The sequence below is a fragment of the Rhododendron vialii genome, chromosome 11a, assembly GCF_030253575.1.
Source record: "Rhododendron vialii isolate Sample 1 chromosome 11a, ASM3025357v1".
In the NCBI taxonomy this organism is placed as follows: domain Eukaryota; kingdom Viridiplantae; phylum Streptophyta; class Magnoliopsida; order Ericales; family Ericaceae; genus Rhododendron; species Rhododendron vialii.
Window position 1 is genome coordinate 29,865,878 of NC_080567.1, and position 12,058 is coordinate 29,877,935.

General features: G+C 38.0%; 1 protein-coding gene across 2 annotated transcripts; it reads right to left on the reverse strand.

Moving 5' to 3' along the window:
• Nucleotides 1-40: 40 nt before the first annotated feature.
• LOC131306413 (protein WHAT'S THIS FACTOR 9, mitochondrial) lies at nt 41-4,782 on the reverse strand. 2 transcript variants are annotated; one of them, XM_058332634.1, is made up of 4 exons: nt 4,126-4,782; nt 1,960-2,962; nt 1,072-1,271; nt 41-729 (listed from the first exon to the last, which is right to left on the reverse strand). In XM_058332634.1, the coding sequence occupies exons 1-2, from the start codon at nt 4,672-4,674 to the stop codon at nt 2,351-2,353; spliced, it is 1,161 nt and encodes a 386-aa protein (XP_058188617.1). In that variant the 5' UTR covers nt 4,675-4,782; the 3' UTR covers nt 41-729; nt 1,072-1,271; nt 1,960-2,350. The 2 variants fall into 2 exon arrangements, with proteins under 2 accessions (XP_058188617.1, XP_058188616.1); XM_058332633.1 differs by having other exon boundaries at nt 41-1,271.
• Between the last annotated feature and the right edge of the window lie 7,276 nt (nt 4,783-12,058).

The following is a 12,058-nucleotide window of genomic DNA, read 5'->3' on the forward strand; positions in this document are numbered from 1 at the left end:
ATAAGGTTGGGGAAGTTCTGTCTTTAGGCCAAATCCTTTTTTTTTTTTTTTTTTTGAAGTCGATAATTGAGACGAAAATAGCCGATAAGCTAAAACATTTTGGAAATCTAAAACGTAATGTTATTTCTCCAAACATTACTCGTTGAGATCTACAATCAAACAGATCCAAATCGACGATGAAATTACATGAACAAAATCCAAGTGTTTTTGTAACTTCGCATAACAAATCAAAACTATGAACATTTTTGCGTATAAGTAGGCGCGGAAATCATTCGCTACGCAAATATGGGCAAGTTCATACAGTAGTTTCCTTGCAACCGACGGGCCGCAATAGAAATAAACGAAGTCTATACTCCAAACAAAAAATGTACATGAAAATTGTTTCTTCTCTTTTGGTCCATATTTTTGACTTTTGAGTGCTTCCGCAATCAAGTCTTATACGACATATAATGTTCTTCATGAGGCAAGTTTTATATGAAAATGGTCTGTGGAAAACAAGAATAATGGGATGTCAAAACGAGCCCAGTTTTCCATAAAGGAACCTGAGAAAAGAAAAAGCAGTTGGAATAATGTCAACGGTGCGATTGGCCCCCGAATTGGCCAGTCACTGGACCGGAGTTATCAAAGAAACCATTCAGTCTTTTGTCTAACCAATTCTCACAGCCACCATAATGCTATGTTTCACTGGACCAGACTGTCTTCGGCCGGTTGAATTAACTTTCCACACCCCTGACAAAATCACAAAATGGCAGGAAAACCGTTATTACCTAGGCCGCGTAACGATGATATCCTCTGGATCATCCTCCCTAACTACTAAAGTTGGAGGGGAGAGAGATTTCTTTTGGCCCATATTCTGACTTTAACTTAAATTTAGCATCTCTTTTTTCTAGCACTTTCAATTACTCTCGACCTATCAGATTATGATGGAATTTCGCCCGAAACTATTCACAAGTTTACAGAATATGATAATAAGAACAAAAAGGTCAAAACTTTAAGTTAACCCAAACTCAATCCACTCCACCATCAGTTCTAAGAGAGGATGGAAGAGCGGATATAAAGTTGGATGTGTACCTAGAATTGCTCTATTTGAGGCAACTTGTTTGGAAGTCAGTTCCTGTGAGACCAACAGCAACAAGAAGACTCTCGAAGCATCATCGGAGGCTCATTCGATTGGCAGTCCCCAGGTTTCATTCAGTAGGGATGCCTAATAGTCCTTTCAGATTGTCAGATGAGGCCCATGAGGGAAAAGACCAAACCTCTTTCTGCGTAATCTGCAAGCCACACACATCAGTTAGAAACTTGAAAGTTATGTTAGTCAGATGTTCCACCCCACACTTAATTAACTTCCAGCTTCAATCCAGTGAAGAACCTTGCCATTATAATTAACCAGGAAAATGTCAAGACATCCAGAATTTATCTTCAGACATGTAGGATCCTTTTTCATTTTAAGGAAAACAAACTACGATTTACTAATTCACAGTCGATGATATTTTGAATCATGCATGTTTGTATCGTGTGGCCCTTTAACCAAAAGGATGTTAATGAGGTTTCTACCTCTTCAATGTACCAACATACTATTTCCAAACAAGCGAAAAACCTTTCCTGACAAACAAATCATATATTTTTAGTGTTTGGTTAATAAACATACTTATTTTCTAAACCAGAGTTTTATCCAGTTTTTACTCGACATAATAACGGTTATCAAATATCTCATTCTCAAGTTAGTATGTCAGAAACTGTATTTCTGATAACTCGCGGGTACTAGATGGTACATAAAAATATAGTCAATACTGCAATTGTAAAACTATTGATTCTTGGAATCAGCCTGTTTTCCTTCCTGTATAATCAACTGTAAAGAATGCTGCACTACATTTCTTTTAGAGCAAAAACACATCAATCAAAGCAGAAGAAGCTCTAATAGATAACTTCATTGAATTTGAGATAAATTAAGGAACTCACCACCGAACAGACTGAAGGAGATTTACCCAGCCACAAGAGCCCAAATATAACCAACATCATATACTGAACTCCGTCTTGTTTTGTTGAAAATGGCGCAACCATCCTGTCCTTCAGACACATTGAGCCATCTTCGAGTACATCCTCCTCATTGAATACAGCTCCTTTTTGATCGACAGTTGGAAGTCTTCCATTTCGGCCGAGATTCCATTTCGGCTTTCTCGGCCAAAATTGTCAATTCCACTTCACCCCAAGTCTTTTCTTCCGGAATCTAGATGCTCTGCCATGGACCAAGTTCACATCCTAATCCGGTAAATCCCCGCCTGCTCAATTTAATTCCATTTCTTCCACTGCCATGTTGTCGGACTATTTTTACTTAATCCTCCTCCATCGATCAAACAATCTGTTTTCTACGCCTGTTCTGTCCAACTCGAATTGGTCTATGCCGTCTCACCATCTTGTTCATGAGATGAATATACCTGTAGCGCATACCCATCAATGGATGCTTCTCGAGCAAGAAGTCCTTCCTGTAAGCCTCCCTTAGAACCACAGTCTGAGTCCTAATTTTATTTGATACATAAAATATTCCAGGATGGTGCACCAAAGCCTTCTTAAACCTCTTCCCGAATCCCAGATAATCCCCCAGCCGATACAAATTCTCTCTCTCCGTCTTCTTCGACACCATAAGATGAACCAATTCGTGAAGAACTGCCACTGTCCACTTCTCTGCTTGATTGCCATCCGGAGCAAGATGAAATGCATTTTCGTAGGGCGAAATGTAAGGCAACTTTTGCCATTCATCAACCCAGTTCTTCACTCTCTTATCCAAGTCAAATCCCCTTGGTAAATCCATCGGAAATGCAATTCGCATACCCCTTCTGCGCTCAGAATTCACACCCGTTGCCCTTCTCTCCATTGCAGAGACAGCAAGTTCATCTCTCCAAGAAATCAACTCTAGCCCTAGCATTTGAATACCATTTGAGTCCCTACAGTCCATACCACATACCTGAAAACACACGTGGAATTAGGAAAGCAGGGTGAGAATCTCAATACGGGGCAAACGCAGGTCGAATTTGAAATCATCGATGCATTTCAAACGTACTAGACTACATCTGAATATAAGTGGATTTCCAATGAAAAGATTTGGCATATATTCCATGAGAATAGCTCCAACTTAAATGTGATAGCTTGTACATGGGCAAGAATCATAGGAGTGACATGAATCATCTCAAGGATTGTAGCTGAAAAAAGATCCCCACAAAATACACCTCTTCTAACTCTTATCTCATTTTCCATTCTAGTTTAACGCCACCTAAATAACTAACCCTCTCACATTTTTGTTGAAAATTCAAAACACAATCCCTCGATTTAAGTTTTAAAAAATAAAAATAAAAATTCTGTTTCGAACTTGAGGAAAGTGGGAGAAAAGAAAATGGAAGAAAAAGAGAGGAAAAATCTGTTGTACACAAAACTGGAACTTTCTATTTTCTCCCCTCATTCTCTCCAAACAATCGAAGAGAAAAGAAAGGGACGGAAAATATTTTCCCTTGTTTGGTTTGAGAGAATCGTAGGGAAGGAAATTAACAAAATAAAGAATTAGAGCATCTCCGGCCTTCACCCATATTTTTCCTCAAATTTGTTTTAAATTTTGGGTAAAAACCCATTTTGGGTAGACACATCTCCAACCATCAAACCCAAATTTTAGACATCTCCCTCTGTCTCTCTCTCGAACAACTAGCCGTTGGAGAAATGGATCAAGGCAAAAGTTGTCTCAGATTTGGGCAAAAAAATGGGTAAAACCCAAAATGGGGAAGGGTTTGGGTCAAAGATTGGAGAGAGATTTTTGTGATTTTTGCCCCATTTTTAAATTTAAGTCTTAAAATGGGTCAAGGCCGGAGATGCTCTTAAGCGCTGTATTCCACTAAACTATATGGGCTAAAGCACATATTTTTTCGGATTTCTAAGCAAGTCGTTCCACTCACATACATAACTAAAATACCATTTAGCAGAAACAACTTGACTACTATCATCATCTTGACTACTATCATCATCTGAAGCAAAAATATATAGCCGAAACGCACCCTAAATTTTTCTCAAAGTTTTCTTTTCTTTTCCTTTGTTTTCCCAGTTCCAAACACGCCATATGAGTCTTCAAAATGCATACCATACCTGAAAGTACTCAGGAAATTCCGAAAGAAAAGTAAGAACGTAATTATGAGGCAAACCCAGGTCGAATTGAAACCCATCCACCACATCCAACGGAACCCTCCTCGTTCCGGCCAGCATCAACAGCTTGGCGAGTCTCTCCGCCGCCTCTTTCCGCCGCACCGCCGAGTCAAACACTCGGGCCTCCTCGTTGTGCACAATTAGGGCTTGGTGAGTGATCTTGACGTGGGGCAGGGCCAGCTTCTTGATTGGCCGGAATCCTTTGAAAACCGAGGGGTATTTCCGGATGAACTTCGCGGCAGCGGTGGGGAGGCGGAGGCGGTCCTTGTGGACGGCGGCGGCGGAGACGGGTAGGGTCCTGGAGGGTTGGGAGAGGATTAGGGATTTGAGGGAGAGGAGTGGGCTGAGGTTCTTCTCCTTTTCGACGGCGGTATCGAGGTATGGGTCTCGGACCCATTTGACCCTGGCGTTGATGAAGGTGCGCGTGGTGGTGAGGCGGTGGTGGTGGCGGAGGAGGTTGGTGGCGGATTGGGTGAGCGCCGCCGGGGGCATGTCTGGTTGAGGTGGTGGGGAGAGAGTGAGTTTGGTGGCGGGGGAAATCCAGCGCGGGAATTAGGTCGTGAAGTGGATTGCATAGTACTAGTATTATTTAGGGTAAACAAAAAGATGCTGATTTTACCGCTCTTTTTCTTATTAACGCCATTTGGTGTAAAAATATAATTGTAAGGGAGTTATGTTAACAAAAAAGAAAGTGACAAAATCATCATTTTTTAAATAAAAAGTACAAGAACAAAACTCCGGATATGATTGTATACGAAGCTTTCGATGTATTTGAGCTCACGTATATCAAACGGCTATGGATGCAAAAAAATTTTCAAAGTTTTGTTTTTAGTATTGCTCAATTAGAAAAATTACACTAAACGAGACTGAGGTTTAAGAATAACCTGTTGGTGTGATTGGTTTTCACTCTCTCTTCTAAAGAAGAGAGTTCTTGAGTTCGTTTTCTCGTGAAAGAGGTACTCGACTTCCGTTGTAGGAGTAATTACCAACTCTCTAACATCTACTACTAACATTCTACCATCTATGGTCTGGTTAAAAAAACAAAAAAAACTAGGCTGAGGAGTACTACATTAGTACCCCTACCATCGTGAAAATTATATATCTTGGTCATGTTAACACTTCTAGAGCAACTCAGGCAAAAGGCCATCTTTCTCTTTTTAATTTGAGCAATCCTAGATTTACATATTTGTGTGCACGGATTTAAATCTAGATGCTTAAATTTAGACATATACAAAATAGTCCAACGCAAGCGGACTCCTCATTACTTGTGTGGCTTACGGCCGTGGATCGAACATTTTAAATACATTTATATATATATTTGCATTTATGCCTCAATTATGACCATAAGGTCATAATTTGGCAATGCCTGAACCATGGATAGTATTCAATATTTTCCTTGGTCATTTTTCAATTTTCTGATCATAATCTTTTTGTTTCTCACTTTTAACTTTGATGGAACTTGTAGTATTTGAGAAAGCTTCCATTTGAAAGAACATTTTTCTCCTTGGTGATAGCAGCTTCAATTTCAGCGATACACAGAGCAGCTTCAATTTCAGCGTAATATCACTTACTTATTACAGTATATTTTGTATGTAAAGTAATAATCGTTTGTTTTTTTTTATACGAACACATACATGTGGGGCCCACATATAATAGTGTGTCTGGGGTCCACATGTATGTGAGGCGATGTATTTGGATTGTTGTGTGAGTAGCATTTTTGATACACAAAACACATTGTACTAGTTGTTTGGATGTTGGATGTTTAATTACAAAATCAAACTAGGGAAAAAAGAGAGAGAGCCAAAACGTAGTTTCGATTGCCCTACAGTACCGCTATAGCGTAGCCTGCATTGCAGCATTCCCGTGTTCGGTTGGCATGTCCCTCGATGTACTCTTATTGAGTTTAATATTTTTTTCCGATAGTTTAATATTTTTTTCCAATAAAAAAGGAAAAAAAACATGAAAACCCTAGGAAACATGAAACCCTCGCTCTAGGGGCCAGGGAAAAGCCTCATATATACAAAGCTCACAGAGGACACTCCAACTCTCTCCAAAAAGCAAAAGAAAAAGGAAAACCAGTTACTTTTCCGATCACTAATGGCGTCGGACGGAAAGAAAGAAGGGTTGCCGGAAAATACTATCCAGCGGCCGAAACGACAAAAGGTTTCTACCGAAGACCTCCCTTTGGTCCCAAATTACGTGCCTACTAACCCAAGCCCAAAAATCACCAAATCGAGAATGGATTTCTCCGTGGGGATGGCAAAGCAGCTTTTGCTCAATCAGGTCAAAAAAAATTGCTCAAACAAGAACTTTGCGCTGTCTCCAGTATCCATCGATGTTGCCCTAGGCATGGTAGCCCCCAGATCGAGGGGCCCCACTTTGGAGCGCATGCTGGCATTGCTTGGCGCACAAGACATCGACGAGATCAAGCAGAGTGCTTCGGCAATGATGGCGGCGGCAAACTGCGGCGGTGACGGTTGGTTTTGTGTATGGTTAACGGAGCTTGGGTCGACAAACGCTTTCCTCTTGTAGATTCTTGTGAGGAGGAAGTACTCAAAGGGATCTAACGGTTGTGATGCACAAACTGTTGATTTCCTGCATCAGGTAATCAATCATTCACACTTCACAGAGTAGTACCATATGCAAAAAAACCAACCACCCAACACGATTATTTTTAATTTCTCTACAAATAAAAATCGAAAATATTAATTGTGAGGAAATAATTTTTTTCAATTCAAAAAAAACAAATATAGAACATGTTTGGTAAGCCAAACTAATTTGATTAAGTATGGTTAACTTTTAAAGTAAACAAAAAGATGATTTTTTTTTTACCAAACACTTATTGCATAATTGTTTATAAAAATCTTAGAACATAAACAATGAATTGTAAATAAAAATGTTGTCAAATATTCAGTTTAAAGAACTTAATGTTTCATTTTTTTTCAGAGCTGATAATGTCAAAATTATTTTTGTTCCTGCTAAAACCCTTTTTGTTTCTACCAAAACTCATTCATTGCATGACTTAATTGTAGTTCACTACATCACTTGCTTTACGAAAATGTCCCTTCAAATCCAAAGGATTATTTTTGTTTACGTCTCTTCTCAAATTACCTCTAATTTTGCTCGTGAATTACATTTTTGCTTGATGTTTAATTTTTGTTTGATTCTCTTCTAAAATTCGTTCTAGAATTTTCTCATGAATCCTTGCATTTTGCTTGAAACGTGGAACTGGAAAATGCATTGCGCTTATGAGATTTTAAAGGGTATTTTTGTAAAGTAAGTGATGTAGTGGAGGGCAATTAAGTCGTGCAATGAATGAGTTTTGGCAATAATAAAAAAGGTTTTGGCAGGAACAAAAAGGGTTTTGGCATTATCAATTCCCCTTTTTTTTTATACTATGTAAACATTTTTTTTTGTTTTTGATTAATTTTTTGAATGGTTAATTCATCTTGACAAGGAGCAATTGGAAAAGTGAAAAATATGACCAAAACAGGTTGGATGTCTATATTGGTAGGTTGGGTCTTCAAACAGTAACTTCTACATATAATTTTTTTTATACTCTAAAAAAAAGGAATTAATTTGGCAAAGATATAAGATGGGTATTCCTGTATATATCTCAGTATCAATTTTTTAGACCAAATCACCTAAAAGAAACTGCAATGTGGCCATTGGCTCACCATCTCTATTATAAAACAGAATGGTGTGGGGACAAATTATTGCAACGGTTCAAATTTGTTTAATTCAATGGTTGATGTGTGCTGTCCAATTCTCTTAAGAAAGTGCCCACAATCTTTCAAATATTTCACAAAAATGCCATCTCTTCTTTTTACCCAGCTTCTATCGTTGGCATAATAAAAAAAAAAATCCAGCTCTTATCGTTTGGGTCCCCCCCTGATCGAGCCGAAATCGGTTGTCGTTGAAATTTACCAAACGGCCGTCAAATTCAATTATTTATTAACCGGACTACAACTAAAGATTTGCATAGTATAGTGAGGAAGTCCGAGTCGATCCACAGGGAGTTCGAATATAGCTTGTTCGGATTGGATGTAAGGGTTTCCGGCGTTTAGGCGGCCAACTTTTGGTTTTCCTTTGAAAGGTGAGAATTGCCCTTATGAAAATGACTAGAAAAAGAGTTAAACTTAAGAATTAAAGGCGGCAAGGCAATGGAGTTCATAACGCCCGTAATTTAGGTCAGCTAACCATTCTCAACGAAAACACAGTTGAATCGCACGGCACAGGCTATCAACCGGAAGATTTAGCTATGAAAATAGTTAGACTTGATATAGAGTTTGAACAACAAGCTTAACACAATGCGTGACATAGCTCACGGAACCATGTGAGCGAGCACATGATCACCGGAGGTTAACAACGCCAAGACTTGCATTCAAACTAAATATCAAGGTCAAGAACTAGAAGCGTGGTTTGGGAAGCGAGCAAGTTCTTTGGTTCTTTTGGCAAACACGAGGCGAGACATAGCTCACGGAACCATATGAGCGAGCATATGATCACCGGAAGTTAACATCGACAAGTTTTGTTACATAAAAGGCGAACCACTCACATTTCCAAACCAAACCTCAAGTCTTAAGTTGAGAAAGGCAAGATTAACCCAAATCACATGGCGTTAATCACTCCGTAGCCAAGCCTAAATGACTACTCACACATATTAAGAAGACTAGACATGATAAGAAAATGGAGCAAAAGATTTAACCGACGGAAACGAAAATAAACTTGAGATTAAGAAAAATCTAGTCCGTAGCTACAACATTAATACACGACAAATTAAACGAAACCAAATACTTACTTGAGTTCTTGACAAATTAAAGACAAAAGCTTGAAAGCACAACAATGGAGAAAGACTATCCTAAGCTAACTACTTACTTCTTTACAAGAGAGAGAGAGAGGAGAGTATTTATACAACTCAGCATTTTCTCTCCACAAAATATCCCTGAACTTGCCAAAAGTGGCAAGTATTCCATAAATGAAAAGTCCAAAAAGCAGTAAAAATATCTGCTGGAGACCAATGTTATCGATACCATAAGCAAAGGTATCGATAACATCCTTCAAATATTCTCCCGGAGAAGCATGGTATCGATAACTCCAACAAAATGTTATCGATTCCCTCAGGTCTGGACAACTTGTGGACCAAAATGGAGCAAATGGTATCGATACCATTTTGGGAGTTATCGATAACAATCTTCAAAACTACAGATTTTAGGTTGGCTTCAGCTTCAGCAAACAGCTCCCAGCAACTTCACAGCTCCTCAGCATCTTATTTTCATTCTCTAAACTTAAGTAAATGCTACATTTTAAACCTTTCTTTTACCTTTCCTTTACTTTAATTTATTTAATGAAAATAAGAAAGTACCCCCCATTTGAAAATAATGGCATTACCAGAATTTCAAGATTCCATTTAAATCAAAATGTCAACCCCCCACTTTTAGTGTAAAATGGAAAACTGCGCATTTTTCTCAAGAGAAAATGGATCAAAACATGACCTTGCTCTTCAAATAAAACCTTGTAATTTTGTAGTTACTCTTAGAAAAATTCAAGGATCAATTACCGCCATTTTAAATCTCGAAAATCGATACTTTTTCAGAAAGTCATTTGTAACGACCCTGAATTTTGGTCTATAAAAATTTCGTTAAAAATTTGAATTTTATTTAATTTACTTATTTTCTTTTGAGTGGCTATATGTTTTCTTGTAAATTTCGTTGTAGTTAGATTTTGGTCTCGACTAGAAACTCTACGTGACCAATTTAGTTAGTTTCCAATCGACTACTTGGAGGAACCAAGCAACCGACTTACCTAGTTACTCGATGAACCTTTTGGACCTTTTGAAACCTTTTGCTTTTGCCCATTGGTCCATAATGGTTAGGGTAATCTTTGTCCATTGGACAATAGGCCTCCTATTAAAATATTTTTGGTAAGTATAAGATATAATATTTTTATGGTTTATAAAAACATGTGCAAAGTACATTTATTCTTTGTTTATTGGGGATTCTCCTACCCCTTCATTATCCATTGGTTAATAAACACAAGGGTAATTTTTGTCCATTGGATAATAAACTTTTTATTATAAAAGTACATGTAGTCTTTTCAAAATTTTATTTTAATAAAAAGTACTTGTACTCTTTTGTCCATTGGTTATTAACTGCAAGGGGAATTATTATCCATTGGGTAATAACCGCTAGGGAAGTTAGTAACCATTGGGTAATAAAGTCTTTTGACCAAATAAAGTACCGATGTGACAAGGGAACCTTCCAATAAAGTTGATTTGACTTGTACTTTATTATTATTTAAATGGGGAGAATCCTGGCCTTTTTATTTAATTGGGGTACTTGGTACCACACCTATATTTAATATAGGGCTTTTGTCACATGCTTAAAAGTACTCCTTGATTATTTTACTATAAAAGTTTCCTAGTTATTATTGTCCATTGGATAATAAAAGTTAGGGTATTTATTATCCATTGGGTAAAAGAGTTATTCTTTTAACTAGTCTTTTTTCTTAAAAACCCATGTGATGAAGTACCCATATTTTAATTTGAAAGTACTTATTAGCCTTAGTAGCCTTTAAGGCCTAAGATTTTCCAAAGTACTCCTTTATTATTTTGTATTGGGGTTTTGTACCTAATTGGATTAATTTATGGGAGGTGTGATCTACCTAGATTACAAAGTACCCTAGTTTATTTGTTTAAATCAACATGTGCCTAAAATTGGATTTCTTTAATCTTGTACTTTGTACTTTTTTTTATTCCTTCTTGCATATATTTATATATATGTATATATGTGTGTGTGTGTGTGTGTGTACTAGAGAGAGAGAGAGAGAGACCCGAGAAGGAGAGAGAGAGAGAGAGACCCGAGAGAGAGATAGGAGAGAGAGAGAGAGAGATTTTGATGTGTACTTTGATTCCCTTGATCTTTCATTGATCTTTCAAATCCTTGGTGAATCTTCTTCCTAACCAAACTTAACTCCCCATTTGTACCTCCATGCTTTGTTTAAAACCAAATCTTGTACCCCTTGTCTCCTATCCTTCCAACAAATCTCCCATAGTCCAATCCAAGGACTAAACTAGCCTTGCAAGCTACCATATTAGGCCTTAGTCTTTTTATGCCTAATGACAACCTATGATGGACTATTATGACATAATCCTAGCCTTTATTAGCCTTAGACCTTGACTACAAGCTAAACCTAGGTTGTCATTACCTAGATTCACCTAAAAAACCTAAGATCTTAGTTGATTACATAGCCTTACACCTAAGATTTGGATTGGACAAGCTATGACTTGGTTGAAAGGTTGATTTGATGACTTAATGGAGCAAATCCATGGAGGATTTAGAGAGAGAGGGCCGGCCATAGAGAGAGGGGAAGAGCCAAGAAGTTTGCCTATAAATAGCACCCCATGCTTCTCATTCAACTCACACCTTCACCTAGCAACTTCTCTCTCTAGAAAAATTATGTTCTTTCTTTGTTCTTTCTTTTGTTCTTCATGCTCTTGAGTAGTTCTTGAGTTCTTCAAGAAACTCAACCTAGGCCGCCACTAAACCGCCACTCGACCACCATTCGATCCATAAAGTAGAGTAGTGTTAGTCAAGTAGAAGTTTCGAGAGAAACCTTTCTCTTTCGAAGCTACCGGAGACCACCGTAGGAAGTTACTCCGCCCGACCACCGACGTACTTTCCGATAGCCGACGTACCTTCCATAGCCGACCTACCGCCAAAAAGAACGGTAGATTATCCCTATCTACTACTCCTAATTATATGTAGTTCATCCTTACGTACTTATCGTTTGAGTAGAAGTATTCGTATTTTGATCTTTAAGATAGTTATGAATATGCGTATATGAGTTGCTTGTATTACTTGTGGTATGTGATAAA

Bases quoted from the DNA above. Each gene is read 5' to 3' on its own strand.
- LOC131306413 (XM_058332634.1), bottom strand. From the start codon at position 4,674: ATGCCCCCGGCGGCGCTCACCCAATCCGCCACCAACCTCCTCCGCCAC. The intron at 2,963-4,125 runs GTATGGTATGCA...GTGTGTTTTCAG, and splicing joins AATTTCCTGAGTACTTTCAG to GTATGTGGTATGGACTGTAG.